This window comes from Pagrus pagrus, assembly GCF_965226575.1.
Source record: "Pagrus pagrus genome assembly, chromosome: 3".
Classification (NCBI taxonomy): domain Eukaryota; kingdom Metazoa; phylum Chordata; class Actinopteri; order Spariformes; family Sparidae; genus Pagrus; species Pagrus pagrus.
This window is the reverse complement of record NC_140187.1, coordinates 7,354,693-7,373,380: the sequence shown is the minus strand read 5'-3', so window position 1 is coordinate 7,373,380 and position 18,688 is coordinate 7,354,693. Positions and strand designations below refer to the sequence as shown.

Below are 18,688 nucleotides of genomic sequence, written 5' to 3'. Positions count from 1 at the left end.
AGTGTGAAACTTTTTCTGGTCTCACTGCAACCACATTAACATAGCAGCTCCTCAGAGAGGCACAGGGAAATTAGTGTGTGCACTCTGCAAATGCACGCTCCTGTTTGCCTGCTCCTGCACATTTGCATAAGCATACATATCTGTGTGTTTCTGCATGTGAGTGCAGTTTTGCTGTGTGTGTGTGTGTGTGTGTGTGTGTGTGTGTGTCACTGCCCGGCTCTTCAGTGCTGACTCACTTAACAGTAATCTCAGAGGGTATTATCACTGAGGGTGGCTAAAGATGTACATCATCAAGACACGAGCGCTTCTCGTCGTCAGTGGAGAGTCTCTATACCAAGCCGTCATTATACTCTATTATTCCTGATGATGTATATTGAACGCGTTGCCAAGCGAGCAGAGCCCCCAAATACTTCTCCCTCCTCACCCCCGGCAGGGAGAGAAGTGTCTCATCTCAAGGCCACGGGGGACGGTGCCAAGGTCACTTAATCACCATTTACTTCCCCTAAGCATGAGTGGAAGCAGTCTACAAGGAGCAGGCAGACAGATGGGCCATACTAGGCACGTAGCCGATGACACCTGAGGGTGCATCAGGGTGTTAAATAGACATTAGTGCTCTTCCTAGCAAAACGCCTCCCAAGGTAACGCCTCCCTAAAGTGGCACTTTCCCCTTAATGTGGGTTCTTATTAGGCCCGCCCAGTAATTTGTACATTTGTGACATACTTTAAACCCTTTTCATAGGAGTGTTTCAGACAGAGGACTTTAAAAAAAATGATGGATACAATATTCTTTGTCTCAAACTCGATGAAGTACGAAAGTGGTGTCGACCTGATTTACGTTAATAGGGCACTTCAGGGCCGAAGTGCACGCGTGCGCTCGCCACACACGTTTCTGCATGTTTAAAGAATATTTCTCCCGTTTCTGTTCCGTGACTTGACTTCGGTAAAGTCCAAGTGTCAGAAGCCCTAACATTGTAACATGGCTGTCTTTATCTATCTACAGCATTGTAATGTCTTCTGGGCTTTCAAACATAGGTCGCTGTTACGTAAGTGTTTCGTAATGGCTCTATTCTAACACGACAGAGCCATTATGGATAGAGCTACAACACTTGCACGATATTTAACATCTGGTATTCAAGAAGGATTGGTAGCACACATCAAGGAAGAAGTGTTCTCAGTTCTCTCATGGACTGCATCAATGAAGGATTTAAAAACTCATTTTGTAGCTGAAGCCTCGATTAATGACCATTGTGAGTGCGAGGGAGGCTCAACCCTGCTTTTCACGAGCAGACACCCCCGAAGATACTTCATCATCATAATTGATTAGATAGAATAAAGAAATCTGCAGCCTAATTTTTACAAATGATGTCTGCTAATTTAGCGCTGTGTGTGTTGTAGCCTTTGTTTGAATGTTAAGTCTTTCAAATCAGGTTGAGACCGTTTGTAATTTCCATGGCGACTTTTAAGGAAAAAAGTGACTCGGAGACTCGTTCAAACACGGAACAAACACATCCAATTGCCATCACGTTGATGTAAAGCGCACTTCTGAGAAGGCCTAAAGAAGACAACACTCATTTAGCCGCAGTAAAACTTATTTGGCTAAAAGTTTGGGCTTTGATGAAGCTTTCAGAAGAAGCTCAGAACGACAGATCCCAGTTCTTCCAAGTGTGTCCATAGTAAACAGAACCAGAGGAGCACGGCACACAGATATAATAGAGCCTGTAGGCAATCCAGCTCCCACATCAACACGAGTAAATGAACAACTTCCAGGTTCTGATGAACACGTTACTTTGGATTGGCCGTTGAGCAAAGTGCTGTTCTAACACTGTCAACAACAAAGGTCCTTTGATTTCATCACAGGCCTTTGATGCCACACTTGGCTGTTAAATGAGAGCCATACAAGACGTGCCATTGTTGGAATAGTCACTAAATCCCTTGCTGGAGACTAGTTATCGGCACTAAGTGCAGCCTTAAAAATAATGTGTTGTTGAGCCAATTAGGGATACAATCTCTTATTAATCACACACTTAGCTGCATTAATGATTCATACCTAAAAGCGGCCACATAAATCTCTAAAGTATTTTTCAAAGATACTGTAGATACATGAAATGAATTTTGTAGAATTATGTATTTTTCTGTGACATTTAACTGTGTAATTGTATAAGAGTTCCAGATAATTCTCGTGGAGCCAAGTTGTACAGTAACAAAAAAAAATGTTTCATATTCATTGTCTCCTAAATAATTAATCAAACTTAAATGTGATTTCAGTTCAACTGCGAGTGTAGTAGCCACTCCAGAACGGGGCCATGGAGCGCTGCTGCAGCAGAGCGTACATACCAAAGACTATGAGGCGAGTGTGCGTATCCGTGGAGCCCAGTGGATTCTGGGCCGTGCAGCGATACATGGAGCCGTTGAGCTCGGCCGGCACTCTCTCCAAAATCAGCTCCTTTCCCTCTCGCTCGGTGCTGCCGTCCAGCAGGCGGCCCCCGACTCGCGTCCAGGTGAAGAGGGGCTCAGGGAACACCTCGTTCTATCAACGCCCAGCCCCCCACACGGGATGGAGAGGGAAAAAAAGAGGAAAGAGACAGGAGAGGAAACAAGAGATGGAGGGAAAGAGTGGAAAAGGGGGGGGGTGGTGCAGAGAAAAGTCTGTGAGTCTCAGCCAAGAGATTAGGAGCAAAGGATACATGAATAATACAAGCTCCAATTTTTTCCCCTAATGCAATGGCAAGTTAACAACATGCATTAATAATCAACACTTCACTTTACAAGTTTTTTCTCTTCACATTTTTGAGCCCTCCAGAGAATACTACCCCTCCTCCCCCGTCTCCAATTTAAAAATATAAAGCAGTATTTCATTCATATCAGTGGGTTGACATGTTCAGAGATAATAGGAGAACACAGTATGAGGCTGAGTCTCTTGTATGATTCCACCTCTGAGGTAGAAGGCTTTGCTTCTTCATCTTCCCTTCTCACACCATAATCCCTGCCTGACACACACACACACACACACACACACACACACACACACACACACACACACATACCTTTCTACATTGCAAACAGAGGGCTATCATTCTACAACCATCAAGTGTGGACCGCTGTCTGATCATTTTCATACGAGGTCTATGACTTTTAAAGTTTTCTTTAAAAAATTGCCAAGAGGGGACTGGCTGACCGGCCATTTTAACTTGTGTATGTAACTTCATTCCTCGTGTCAGGAGTCAACATTTTTCCATTTTCTAAGGTTCATCATGTCAGATAATGATCCAGAATTCTTCTTTCTCCGATCTGGACTATTCACAACTTTAAGCGTTCATGCTGCAGTGTGAAGAGGCAGCCCGGGTCATTCAATACTGGCTAAGACAGGACTCAGACATTTTTTGTGAACCTTAAAAAGGTTTGGCAGCTCGCTGTTCAACCACAGTGAATATATTTGCTGCTGTTTATCAGCAAAAACATGTAACAAGATGAATAATAATTGAATTAAAACTCTTACATTTGATTTCGTTCAAACGGTGCTGATTAATATTGTGACATTCACATTCAGTAACTGCTGTGGGAATCTTAATTGTTTTAGTATGCTGCCGATCTGATGGTGATGTTACAAGTATTCATTTTTTCAGTAGAACTGCTCATTTGGCTCGTGTCTATTCCCGTCCTTGTGCATCTGTGCCGGAGTGTGAATGTCACTTCATGCTATCTTAGAAGGGACATCTGCTCTTATCTGACAGCAAACAGCAGACTCCTGTCATTCTGTACTGTAGAAGGAAGGACCGTCTTTCCTGCTATGTGCATGAACTTAGGACTGTTATTCAACACCATTTCATTTTATTTTCATAGAATTGAAATATTTAAGATAAATTAACAACCCAGACACAGATGTACAGACTGTAAAGCACACTGAGGCAATGTGATTGTGATTGTTGGGGTCAAATAAATAAAACTGATTTGATTTGATTTACCCTCATACTAACATTCCAAGTAATTACAAATATGTTTGCTGTTGCTTTACTGACTTGTATCATAACAGGCTGTGACTGTGTTTGCACTCTACGCCCCTTCATTCAAACAGCAACAGTGTGAACCCTGCTGGCAGCACTTTACATAAACTATAAAAACACCACTGCCATTCTTCAGTGGTGAGTGACGCTAGTGTTTTCTTTCCACAGACATCATGTCATCGAGAAAGTCAGGAATCAACAACAACTCTACTCTGCATCTTAAGCTTTGCGCCCGCTTGAGGTTGGCCAATCATTACACAATCGTAACAAGCCAAACTGGATTAATACATTTCGATTACTGCCTCGTAAGAATTTATTTTGCTTTGATTATTTTGCTGGAGTATTAATTTTGTTCCATGCTATCGCAGAAGGAACATGTGTCATTTCAGTACGTACCAGCAGATAGTGGACGCCTGTCCGTCTGTACAGTAAAAGTGTGGCCTTTTTTTCTTCTGAAATGTATATTATATATCAAATTGCATTCGTATACAAGTAAATTGAGGATTTTAAAATTGATTGAAAAATAAAAATTGGTCAGAGGAGTCTTTATTTCCTTTAGCAATTACCCACAGCAGAATGTCCTCTGTTGGCGAATGTGTAACAATGGCGTGTTCCATTGAAAAGGTCTATTGAAAAGGTGTATGTTACTGCGCACACACACGCATATGCAGTTTATAGACACACATGCACACTAGCACACATGCTAGTATGCACACACACACAAACACGCACTTCTCTTTCATCCATTTGATGCTCTCTTAGAATAAAAGCCTGGAAAAGGCTTTCAGTGTAGAAAGGGCTGTCCAGCACTCCAGCCTTATGTCAAAGGAAAGCGCACCTCATTGCGACATTAGAGATACTTGATATATGACAAGAGAGAAGGATATATCTATTCCCACAGAAATGAATGATTCATTGAAGAGATTAAAGGTTTGACCTCATTGTTGTTTTTAGTGATGAAGAATATAATGTGAGTTTTTTGTGAAAAGCCAGTGAATGAAGTAGGTATAAAATGAAGGTCCTCGACATGCAATAACCATTTGTATTGGAAACCTCTCAGTTTGGTTCACTGAGCTAGTTTATTTGACAAATTCACAGAGGTGAAGTGAATCATAACAGAGCCAACAAATCAGTTAAGAGTGCATGAAGAACCAGCAGAATATGAAAAACAGTCTCGACTCTAGTTTGCCCTTCCTTTTCAGTTTTTCAAGCACAAGTGACTTCTAACTATCAGATGTCAACATCCCTCTCCATTGACTCACAAAGGGCACATTTTGGAATCCTTCCCTGAAGCAATGTCGGTGCATTTGGTTGGCGTGCAACCAAGATCAAATCATATCATTCTCACATGCCCAAACAAAGCAAACACTGGAGAGTTCAGACAAACTGCTCTAAACAGGCTCGGTGCAAAAGTCCCCTACTGAAATAGTGTGATAGGTTATAGCCCCGTAACTTTCTGGTTTGTAATTGCTGTGATAAATCTGATGTGAATTGTCTAACCTTTCAAAAAATGAATGTTAATAATAAAAGAGTTCTCCAAGGTCTGTGTTTAAGTCATGACCGGGGTTAAATGACTAAGCACTGTGAGACTGACTCAGGGGGAAAAGGTCACGTTTAGAAGAAAAAAACAAACAGGAAAAACACTAAAAGGGTTTAACAGAGACCTTGTTGTCACATAATAAGAGCCTGTAGAATCCAAATTAAAAAGGTCTGCACACTGTGCTGCTACAACCATCAATGTCCTATTTAATCTCATACATAAAGCAATGAAAAATGAATACAAAGAGCACACTGTCGGACGATCATCCATAATATATTCCTAAAACAATAAACCTGGGGGGAAACTGGCATCTTATTTTATCAGAAAAGCGTGGGGGAAAAATTATCAGTCTTGACACACAATCTTATCTACTTGTGAAACCCTAAAGCCTCGGTCCAGTGAAGGATAAGGGAAATTTGCTTTCTGATCAGTCTGCATGCGCTGATGCCCATGCTGCCAAAGGGCCCAACTGGCTGTATGCCACAGCCGAGCCTGTTTATAATAACCAATTTTAACACTGTTCAAAGAAAAACTTTAAAAGATTCCTGAGGTCACTGGGCAGACACTGGGCCTGTGCAAAATCTGTGCAGTCTAAGGCCTGGTGCATTATACTGAAAACAACACCATGAAGAATGTCTCAAAAGAGTGGAACAAAATCAAACTTATGATTCCTGGAAAATTCCTGAAGCAGTGACCGAGAAAAAAAGCAATTTGCGCTGTGGTCCATTAACAGGATCTACATCGGGATTAGCCATATCCCCTTCACCTGACTGACACCAGCTGCCTGTCTTCAATGTGTCATTCCTGTCAAAGAGATCAGGACCATCCGCGGGCCATTCACACGAGGGACATGTTCTTTTTTCGGCAGGGGAACAGAGTGACACATAGACAATCTCTTTGCTGTTACCTTTAGCACCTTCTATTGGATTATGGAGCCGGAAGTGTGAAAGCAGCAAAAATGACATCAGCAAGCAAAACACTCCTGTTGGCTAAGACCGATAGACATCAGATGGTCATTCTTAAAGCAACATTATGTAACTGTTTTACCTTAAAATAACAGCTTCGAAATTATTTTGATGGTACGATGGTCCGCCCCCCCATCACTTGTTTCTGCACTATGTAAGTTTTCAAGACATAACGTTGTTATGTTGTAATGAGATTTGTTTGTAGTTAACACCTGAAGTACATCTGACAAAGTATTACAGAGCTGGGATTTGTATTTACAACAGTGGTGTTGCACTCAGAAACTGTTGAGGGGCGCCAAATCGCACAAAATATCAGTTTCTACATAGTGTTGCTTTGACAAATGAACATCTTTTTAGAATTTACGAAAACCAATTAAAAAATGGTTTGTAATGTATTTCACAGTCTATATACTTCATTCAAAATGTTAAAATGGGAATCAAAAGTTTGACAAAATGAATATATTGCATGCATATCTGAAACGATTGAGGAAAAGATGTCTATGCCCAACAGGATGGTCACTTCAAAACAGAACAAGCTTGTCAGCACACATGCACCACTTCAATTCAAAGACTGAAATTGTCTTTTTTTTAACACCCCATGCACTTACCCCAGGCGATCCTACCTGGAATCCTTGCACAGTGATGCGCACTGTGTCCCCTACCTTTGCCCTGGTAGGGGACATGAAGAGTTTAGGGCCCTTTGGAGCAGCTGAAACGAGAAGAGAAAAAAAAAAGACAAAGAGACAAAGGTCATCGTACTGAGCGTGGAGAGCAAATCTTGTCGGATACCTGTTTTGTCACAGAGGGAGAGAGACAAATACAATTTCCTGTCAATTAAGGTCACGGGGCGAGAGGCAAGGGACCTGCAGGTTCTTTCATCTGAAGGACTGTGCTGGATTTATTCCCCCTTGGAGAGAAAAAGAACTAAATTGGGTAGATACTCATTACTGGAGGAGAATGGGAGTGCACCGGGTGGAGTGTGGAGGCAGCGAGATAAGGGACACTCAGAGAGCTAATTCCCTTGTCTTGGTGTGGACAGCAGCCCCCAGATGGCTTTCATTTGGACCCTCTAAAACAATGGGGCGCAAGCGAGAGAGGGAGTAGGCCCATTCTAATATTGTGAGATTGTGAGGGGCTGGTGATTGTCCTGTGTATGTAGTGTCAAGATAAAAATGAGTGATTTGCATAATGTTATAAAAAAGGTAAGTCATTTCATTACGGCTAAACTGCACCGCATACTGCATTAGGCCCATATAAGCAGGTTCTGGACGATTTGAGATGATTAACAATTCCCTTAAAGATAACTGCTCCACACGCTGTGCGGTTCCATATGTTAGACAAATGGACTGAGCAGCACATGCAATGAGACTCAAGCTAAGGGCATCCTATCAATAATGCCCGTCCACCCCAGGAGTTCTTCAATTAATTTGGTTTGAACTCTCAATATAAATCACACTGGATGCTTGTTTCCATTGATGAGTTAAACTGAAGGATAAATAAATAAACAGACAAACGACCTCAGTATTTAGCTATTAATCTGGCAACAAACTGTCCACTGTGGCTAATGGAGCACAGCCTTTTCTTTAGGCAGCCATTGACTACAAGCCTAGCTGACTAATGAATTAGGATCATATGTGTAAATAGGATTGAGCATGTGCCATTGCCCATGTGCTGTATGTCACGCGGGAAGCCTTTAATAAACAGAAACAAAAGCATTTGAATCGCACGAGATGGTTAGAGAGCATTCGAGTATTACAAAGGGGTGAAAGAGCAGACAATCATTAATATTTAAGCACCATTAGACGACTTGTTTTTCTGCATAAACTGATTCATTTATCCAGAAAATCAATGCATCGCAATCCAAACTGCCGCAAAGTCTAAATAGAAATCATGGAGTCAGTAGCTTATGTTTTTTTTGGTAGGGGATTACAGGAAAGCATCCACATATGTATGTGCTCTTGGCATGATGTGAGCATTTTGACATGGCTAAATGTTCCATCTCATGCTGAAGATGGATTGCATTTCACAGGCTACTTTTGGCATGTCAGTGTGAAGCCCTATCTTTCCACCTCCCACACACTTACGGAAGGGTATTTTTAAATACTGGTGTCATGGCGTCACATAGAGCTTGCAAGGCATATGGCGGGGGAAGATGATGGCTGATTTCTGGGATTTGCTCCAACAGTGACAGTTGGCGTCCTACGTCACCACCTTTGATTAGGGCAGCATGCGGTGTGATGGACATAACACAGCCTCTCTCCGAGGGCGAGGGCCTCGCAGGGGAAATGAGCCATGGTCCCATGAGACCGTCACCTAAGACCCAACTTCTTCCCACTGCAAGATGGAGCTGTTACCACTCCAGGAGGGGTCAGGGAATAAACATGCCCCCCCCCCAGAAAAACAACTGTGCACCCTGCATCAGGTGTGCTTTAATACCAAGCCAAGACATCAACAGGTCTGCCCAGCTGCACAACAGACTTAAGCAGTTGAAGGGGAACCTGTCACATTAGCTGGGTGACTGGTTGCGTTGGAAAAGAGAAGCTGGAGAGGCATGCGAGCGAATTTAAAAAGCCTGACTGACTGCTGGATTGCACTGTTGCGGTGAATCCGGCGCTATGTAATGTCTTTCACGGATAAACTAGGTGACCCAAAGCAGGGAGATAAGACAGATTGATGAATGTGGAACTGAGCTGCAGATGAACACAGGTACAAACAACATACTGGGTACAGAAAAACACATATAGATTTGCATGGGCAAACACACACACACATACACACACACGCAGACATTTACATACAAATAACCATACGCATACTGTATGCATAAAATCCACCCAAAATGGACACACAGATACACACCTGCACACATACACACAGATCACAGACGCCTTCCTGAAACTGAGCATCTGCTCTTTGATTATCACGGTCTGGCAAAAAAAAAAAAAAAAGACTGGGAGATGTGAGGATGCGAGCCTGGATCTCTTCTCACCGCTGAACTGTGTATGAAATGCGAATTCCACCACTTGTCGAATGAGGTTAAATAATAAACACCCTAGCTCGTGTAAATCCAAAGCAGAGAACTTCTTTTAATTATTAAGATGCGCTATGGTCACGAACACAATCCCGGAGAATAAAACGGACCGGAAACATGATCTCAAGGAGACATAGCACTTTTTTTTGGACGACCAAGGCCGGGGCGCCAGCTTCGTGTCCAATTTGCATGGCGAGCACGGAGCCATTCATGAATATTCATAAAGTGTAATGCAACATTTGTCGATTGTCAGACTGTCGCTCCTTCTCATGTGGCAATATTAAATCTCTGAAAGATTTATTACTTATGGGCACTGCGAGGACCTCCTTTTCATTTCCTGGCCAAACACACCTGAGAGAACCAGGAGAGTGTGTGTACATACAGTAAGACAGATCCTGAGTGCAATTATCCAGTTATGGGCTGCGTAATATAAACGAATAGGGTATGTCATTGATGGGAATCCTTCGGTGAGCTGTTTTACACAGTCACATCCAATTACAGATAAAAAAGAGAAATGCTAAATACTTTAAAAACATCTGTTCCGTTTTGTCTATGATATGAGCCAATTCAAATTTCTACTGTAATAACCTCTGACCTGAATCACAACCATGTTATTTTTGTTATTTTTGTTCTACTTCTCCTTTCCAAGATGGATCGAGCCCCCAGCAGGTCTGCGAATGCTTTGAATTTCAAGTGTGCTCCAATTAGAATCAACAAACGCCACACTTTCTGTTCTCCTTTCTTTAGGTGGTGAGGAAAAAAAAACCAGGAGTGTCTGCTGATGCTCCTACCATCTCTTTAAAAGAACAAAGGTAGTGATAAATTAATGACTTCAAACACAGCGGGGAGAAAAGCTTGTCAAAATATTAGTGCCTTTGACATTTAGCAAGAGTTTCACAGGGCCGATTCTCCTCAGGGTGTGTCATCTGTTTTATCATCAACATGTGAAGGAGCTGTTAGAGTCTTTAGCGCAATACTTTGTCTGCAGAAGACAGCTCATGCCATTATACCTTCAACTCATGCCGCTGTCTCCGTCTTGCATGTGATGTACTATATTTCTATCCACTCGGGATATGACAGTGACAGTTATTACATTTTAAAAGATGATTTTCTGGTATGAGATATTCCCATTTGAAGAAAGTGACAATGGCAATTGCGGCAATCGTTTTTTAAACAGGGGCCAAAGGGGCTTTTATTTAGACATTGGGCCCTCTCCTCTGCACAGATTCATTAAATGGTTTAAAGCTTGAGGCTGGCAAAATGTTATATTGTTTTTAACATTGACAAATTCTACGAATGGACCAAAAACAACAATGAATGAATCCTACAAGTACTGTCTAAAAGTCTTAGAAGACATGAACAAGCCAGACTGTGGTACTGGGTAAAATGGTTGTTTATTATGATTTGAATCAGTCCCGGGTGCTGCACACCATCCTGCTGCCATTAATACTTTTACTAGTGCACCAAATGTGCATTAACACACAGATGAAAATAGTCCCAGACAAAACTACTTATCTTGTTTGGTTGATGTTTGCTAAAAAACAATATATATATACTGTATATATATGTCATCAGTTTTGAGTAGTTTGTAATTTGTGTTTTGCTGGCCTTACAAAATGAGATGTACTTTGCATCGAAATGCTTATTTTTATTACTTAACATGTCATTTTATTTTCAAATAAGACATATATTTTTATCCCCAGGTGGTTTTTGGCTAAATGCAAATGAATCGCACGACATATCCTGTCAGGTCCATCACAGAGCACTTATTGTCACCTAAACTATCTAATTTGTGTTCCGAATGAACAGCAGCTTGTAAAAAAAAAAAAAAAAAAAAAAAAGCCATAGACTACTCAATGCCTAACATGTGATAATGTAAGTTTGTATACAATGTATTTTTGTATTTTTTCCGTACTGCGATTTTCTGACACTTTTTGATGTCTTTGTTCCCGTCTCTCTGTGTGTGAACCATTTTTACAGATTTATGTCTTCAATAGGAACCAAAAAGCTTTGGGCTGAGTGTCATAAACAACGCAGGGCTTTTATCTTTTCATGGGATTTGTTTGACAATAAGAGAAAATATAGAATAATACAAGCCCAGTCCTTTCAGCTGTTCTGCACAATATCTACACTCCCCTTGTCAGTCTGAAGTAAAATCTGATTTAAGAGCTACATCAGAAAGGAGTGTCCCTTCCTCACTAATTGAGACCCTGTAGATTCACCCTATTTACCCAGATATGTATATGGATTTTGGCAGGAAACCTTCTTGGCACACAAGTGTAGAAGTGAAATTAACCCAAAATCTAAAACTTTCTTTTCCTCGAGCAACAAACTGTGAATGTGCCATCAAAACAAAGCTGGACTAGTCAGCAGTGTCGTATGATATCTGATACATTTTTTTTAATTTTAAAAACAAAACATCCAGCTGCTATTTGGGACATAAAAAGAGATAGCGAAGTAGGGCAAAGTGTTATGGCGACATGTCCCTCCAACAGAGCTTTTGTTGTCTTTATAACAAGCATACCGTAAATCAATCGCTAACAGTTTGCTGACGTCTCGGTAGCTAACTAGCTGACGTCACACTGTTATTATTGATTTGGTTACACCCCTCTTTTCCGAAACCCCGCTGTTCCGAAAATAGACTTCCATTCATCGTAATGGCGTGGTTTCCAATTTTTTCTAAAGACCCCGCTATTCCGAAAAGGCTATTGTGGAACCCCTGACCCTAGCCCCTAACCCATGTTGGGAAGTAATTGGAAGTTGAAAGTCGGATTCGGAACAGCGGTGTGTCGGGATGGAGGGGTTTCAGAACGTCAAGCTGTTCCCTATTGATTTGTGCATGACAGTCCCACATTTCAATGTTGCATCCACCCCTATGGATGATGCCCGAAATTCAACTAAAGTCCAGCATCAGAGTTGCTACCCTTGGTACCGCTACTCTAATATCAGTGCAGACTATCAGGGCAGAAGCACAGGTTGCTAACGTTAGCCTATAAAGCACCGCTAGTGGTCAGGTAATGAAGTAGTGTTTCTCTTTTACTTGATTGATAGTGTGAAGTTGCGAATGAATTAGGACCGTCAATGCTTTTCTTTCTCCAGCACATAAATGGCAAATGGCATTGGGATAACAACAGGCTTGCCACAGTAACGCAGGAGAAATTCCCACAGCTGAAGATGGAATATTGGAAATGTCCGCTCGCGTATGTTTACATAAACCCCATCAACGGCTACTGATGACGTAGGAAGGTCTTAAAGGGTTGCCCCATTTCATAGGGGTAGATTTCAACTACGTCCCCTACAGTTAGCAACAGTTACTCCAGTAATATGCTCCCCCCCTTTCTGTTGTGAGTATGAATTCGACAGGTGGCCAGTTCTTACATCTTGCACCTTTAAGGTGCCGGATAGAGCACTGTCCAGTTGTGACTATAGTATAGAGTAAATGGATTAGCTTGAATGCTGCTTGAACATTGATGCACAAGTAATCTTATACTATATAATAGTATTTCTCTCTATCTTTATGTATTATATATACCCAAAGAGGACATTTTTCTGATACTACCTTTTAACTTATATTTTCTTACCAGAGCACAGAACAGAACAAACCTACTCACATACTTTCTCCACCACCGGATCATCCCTGATAACAACGGACCACGGCTAAGGCAAGAACAAACTGTGGCGTGCCTCGTTTACAAGAGACTTTGAATCCCTACTTGTCATTTCTTAAACCCAATAAAGACTTTCCACTTCTAGATGCTAATGACGTCTCTATACATTGACTCAGAGTGACCACGGCTGCTCACGAGCATATTAAGAGTGACAGTTTTTAATTAGATGAAATGTGGTGATGGGAGATAAAACGCTGACAGCGAGACACAATGCAGCAGGCAAACATGTACGAGCCGCAATCTCCTCATTTTCTTTCTGCCTTCAACCATTGCTTGCATCTCATGGAAGATAATGTCTCTGTTTATCATGTCAGGATTGCGTGGCTTGTTTCCAGGAGGACCATGCCAACGTATTGCCTTTGAAGTGTTAATTGGATGCGCTGGAAGCCATCTTTGTTTTTAGATGAAAAAAAAAATAAGCGTGTGTGTGTGTGTCTCTTGGATCACACACCATTAAAACGTAATGCGAACTCTTCCCTTAAAGTGTGACTCCTGTTTTCAGCGTTCAGTATCTGCATCACTGTGTCTTCTGCTTTGATAGTTTGCAGATGAACAAACAAATACATTTCAGGGGCTATCCTTCAGATTAAAAAGCTAAAGCGTGAGGCTGAAGAGCTAAAGGGAGGTGCTCACTGAAGTTCGAAGAAAGGCAGAATCTCTGAAATTGTCTTTCCAGCGCTATAACAATGGTCAGCGTGTCTAAATTCTCATTTGACTTCTCTAATTCAGGTTGACTTTTTCAATAACGCTACTGAGTTAACTCAATCTAGCAACAGACAGCTCGATGAATTGCCCTGTCAGTCACTCGGAGTTTTGCATTCGCCGCTAAACTCGCAATCTGCTCAGCTGTAACACAATTAAGCGGCATCAAATGAAAATCAGTGTTGTTCTGAGTACATTTGCAAAGGAGACATAAGGGGGCCCAGTCGGTTTCCAAGTGCGGCAAGGGGATACAAGGAGACAGCAGGAGATTAAAAGGGAGAAGAAATGAGAAAAGGGTGTGTGACTGTGTGTCTCTAGGTGGAGTGTGCTGGATGGAGTGGGAGGAGGAACAGAGGACAGATGAGAAAACGGTGGTGGGGTAATGAGAATAGCGTGCGAAAACAATGAGTTAGTGGGTGTCCTACTCACCTAGAGTGACCTCTGTCTGCATGGGCATGGACAGTGCTGGGTGCTTAACTTCGCAGCTGAACAGGGCATCGTTATCCAGCTGAGGGTTGAGGGTCCAGGTGAGTCGGGCCTGCACCACCACAGAGCCGTCACTCTGGGGGAGGTGAGTGTGGCTAAAGTAATAGAGAGGGTCCGTGCTGTGGACCCAGCGGGGGAACTCCCGACTCACGACTGTCTCTGGGATGACCTCTGTCGCGGGGCTGGGCTCGTGGGCCTGCTGGCCCTGAGTGTGGACACGACTGGGGCTTTCTGTGTACAGGCGTGCCGCCCGCCCCTCCGGGTCCAGAAGGGAGAGGGACCGCTGCAGTTTAGTGTCATCGAGGTCCCTGCTGATGAGCGGCCGGGCTCCTCTCACCCCCGCTGCGCCGCCTCCCTGCTCGCTGGTGGAGGCTGGAGTGTAGGAGATCACCTCTATCAGCTCACCATCGCGCTTGAAGTACACCTAAGACAGAACGAGGAGTATTGAAACTGAGTGAGAATCAGCAACAAAAGATTGAAGGACATATTTTACTGCACTTAGTTTTTTTTTGCAGAAAAAACAAGCAATGCACAACATTGTCCCTCATGGGGTTGATATTAGCAAACAGTTCCCTCTTTATACATCCAGCAGACACGCAGAAACATTAGCATCAATTTAAAGTCCTGTTTCTGGCCACCTGGTGAATGTAATAGTCAGTCTTCTCTTCAGGTGCTAAATCCTTCACTACGTTCACCAGCCTGACTTTGTCTGTTCCTTTTGGTGCTGGGCAGGAAGCGTACTGTGGGTTTAATAGAACTGTTTTTTTTAGCTGGAAAAAGCTGCCTGCTGCGGCTGGAAATGGGGTTGATAGAAGCAGTGAGAGTGAATCAAAAAGGGAACGTTGTGAACTGTAAAACCAAAACAATGAATTCAGAAGCCTTTTATACACCGAGATCCTGCAAGACTGCCACAATGAAGGACCGCCGGTACACCGGCTTTACCTTATTTAATACACTGAACCAGACAACGGCGGCAAAACGCCACCCCGGTGTGAGTTTGGATAGCATGCCAGCAATCCTCAAGCAAGAGAGGCATAGCGTGCGACAGCAGGGTTTGAACAGGCTGTAAAAGGGTCTTAAGACACTAAAAGCGATCCTTGGAATTTTTCAACTTAATATTATTTTTTGTTAATAAAAAACTAGTGCAGCCTTCAAAATGACCTGCTGTGTCAGACCTGAAGCAGCATGCGCAGCCACCGAGACGGCTTTCTCAGGATATTACAGGACTTTTTTTCACTCTTTCATGAGTCTATTAACATCTGGGGGCCTAATCTCCCATTTCAGCCTTTGACCTCCAGATATTAGCATTGAAATAAGGTTGTATAGTCGCTGCCTGTGCTGTTGATATTTCTGAAACAAACATTTTTCTTTAGCTGCAAAAGGGGATTTTAATCTGCAGCTCTATTGGGGACCTTTGGTCATTTGAATTCAATTTGCATAAAATCAAAGAGCTCTTATTTAACACTGCATCTCACTGTACTGTTTGAGGGTTTTGTTAGGAGATGATTGAGGCGTGCTTTGATATGTTGCCACCTCCAGGGCTGATGCCTTGCGTGGGTAAACAGCAATAATGAGTGTCAACAAGTCGGGATAAGGCCAAACTCTTCAGGAAAAACTAAAAAAAAATTACATTTTCATGTTCATAAAGGGGGCTGAGTCTATTATGTGTAGGCCACAATACAGCTGCTCACACTTTGCCCCTTTTTATGAATAATCATTCACCTTTAAAGTGACAGAACTCCTCATCACTTGAAAAATATAAAGCTAGACTAACTAACTTTAGTATTCAGAATGAAGGACACTTCCAGCAGAGTGAAACACCATTCAGAATTTATTTAAAATTTACACATTTCATTTCAAAAGGACAAAGCCTGTCAGATGATTCGCGAGCCGTCAGAGTTTCATCCAATGTAACCTTTACTTTAGCAACTTTATTTTAAAACACTGATGAATGAGGGCTGTCTGTGCGGGCCCCCTTGTTGATGAGGTTATGCTGGGAAAGACAGATGCAACATCATTATATTACAAGCTGTGTTGTGCTGCTGGGGTGTATCATAGTATTTATAGCCAACTCTAAAAACTTTCTAATGCCTGCCATCAGAGCAGGCTGGTACACATCCACATGGGGCTGGGTGACCTTGCACAAAGGCATTCAGCAGTACTGGTGGATGTCCGTGCCACAGAAAAGGAAAAACTTTACTCATCCTCCCAACAAACATGACGTCCCTACCTACGAGTACTGAACTGCTCCATGGCCCCATCTGCCTGCACTACACTTTCAGTGCAGAGGGTTCGAAAAACTTTTACTTTGAACAACAAAAACTGTTTTAAGCTACTTTGTTCATTTTGGAATGTGAATATAGAGGCTCGTTAGTTATTTCATGACATTTTCATTATATTTAATTAAATATTTAATTAGGGAAAAACAGATTTGACTTCTTGAAGGTTTCCTTTTATTCATCCAGTCTATAATATCTGATTATAATTGCCCTTGTTGGAGATATTCTGAAATCCCATCAGTGCAATCTGTTGTTAAAAGATGAGTAATGGCTACGTCTACAGGTACAACCTTCCTTTTTATTTAGCTCGCACGCACTTTAGAGATGTTTTTAGAAACAAAACACAATAAAAAGCTTCTCCAAAGGAAGGTCGAGTTTAGCTAAGGTTCACTTAAAGAGACAGAAATTCAGAGTGAGAGAGGGAACACAGAGCTGCAGCTCAGGACAGTATGAGGAAACTAATGTGTTTTTGAGCATTTAAGCATGTAAAACTATTCTAGTAGTTACCCATTATAAAATTATGAACCTGAAAATTAGCATAATATGTGTCCTTTAATTGACTGACTTCCTGTGCAAAGTATCTGTCAGGCACACATTAAGGATAATCAGAGGTTCTACATATTTTTACTTCAAAAAAACATAAAATAGCAAAATAATCCTTTAATTAAAACATTTTTAGTTGTTTTTTCCTGCCACAAACATCTGGCGGGCCATATTGAACCATATAGTGGGCCAACTTCGGCCCCACTTTGGGCAGCCCCGATGTTAACTCGACAGCATCTACCACAGCCTTTTGCAGTTAACAGTCTTAAGTACTGATTATAGCATTTATATAGCATCATTTACAAAATAAGTACCATAGATTAAAATATTTCCCTCAGTATGTTTTGCCATGTGGAAACATTTAATACCCACCACTTTTTTCCCCCTGCGTCTGCTCTGTGGAGCCGGAGCTTAAAATCCAATAGCGCAATGGGAAGCACACACATCAACCTCAGATCCACAATGACCCCATTGCGTCTGCTGCTAACTCCTACAGCTACTCGACAACTTGCGAGGAGAAGGAGCTTTTTCACTGCGTATTAAAACACCTCATTAATTATCACAGCAGGTGGAGGGAGAGCAGCGTGGATTAGAACGATCCGTGCACCTGTTCTGTAGCTTTTGTTGGACAAAATGGTGTGGGTACACAATAACACCTGTGTTGGCGATGGATCGGTATAATAGGGAATTAATTGTGTAAAGCCCTGATAACTGATTTGTTTCTGTAAACATTAATAGACAAGTTAATTTATAGGCATTAAAGAAAAAGTGATTAAACAGCTACATGACATAACATAGTGCATAGAGGCTTGTGCTGCGTGTGCTCTGAATGAGTCAGAAATAACACCTTTATCGAGGTGTTACCTGCAGCAAAATATCAAACCTCGGTTTACCTATTCATAAGGATCCCCACCATGACTAAATATCTTTCGTCGCCACCTGTCTGCTTGAAGTATAAGAAAAGGAATCAATCAATGTTTCATCAAAGACATGAATGAATGGGATAACAGATATGTAGCTGCGGGGAGAGAGTGGAGTGTTATTCCTGTGTCATTATCCTGCAGTTCTGCTTCTTTTTCATTTCCCCTTTCATTACTAGGAAGCAGATCACATATGGATATGGAAAATACTGCAGACACGGATATAAATAGAAATATAAAGAAATGTGGCGAGCTCGGTCATTCAAGCTCGTTATTTGTAATGTTCTCTTACTGATTTCCTGTTAAGTGGCTTCCAATCAGCTTTGATTTCTCTATCGGCTCGTCCCTCTTTGTTGAGGCATTTTTTCCCGAGTCGAACGCGTCATCATCCTCATTTCTGTGACTTTTTCCCCTGCATATTTTTGCAGTGGCAGCAGCTCGTGTGAGAGACAAGTGAATCATGTTAAACAGAATGCCAATCAGCAGAAAGCGTTGGCTTCGATGGATTTCTGAGTTAAATGTGAGCACTTTTACTTTACTGTTGAATGTATCA

At 42.0% G+C, this 18,688-nt stretch overlaps 1 protein-coding gene across 10 annotated transcripts in view; it reads right to left on the bottom strand.

Annotated features, from left to right (window-relative positions):
* igsf21a (immunoglobin superfamily, member 21a) overlaps nucleotides 1–18,688 on the bottom strand; it is a 332,744-nt gene that overhangs the window by 8,576 nt on the left and 305,480 nt on the right. For 9 of the 10 annotated variants that reach the window (XM_084348934.1, XM_084348935.1, XM_084348939.1 and 6 more), the window contains 3 exons: nucleotides 14,337–14,817; nucleotides 7,115–7,215; nucleotides 2,335–2,527 (listed from right to left, as the gene is read on the bottom strand). In XM_084348934.1, the coding sequence (XP_084205060.1) occupies nucleotides 2,335–2,527; nucleotides 7,115–7,215; nucleotides 14,337–14,817 (775 nt within the window). The remainder of the gene's footprint in view (nucleotides 1–2,334; nucleotides 2,528–7,114; nucleotides 7,216–14,336; nucleotides 14,818–18,688) is intronic. The other variant, XM_084348933.1, reaches the window with a different exon arrangement.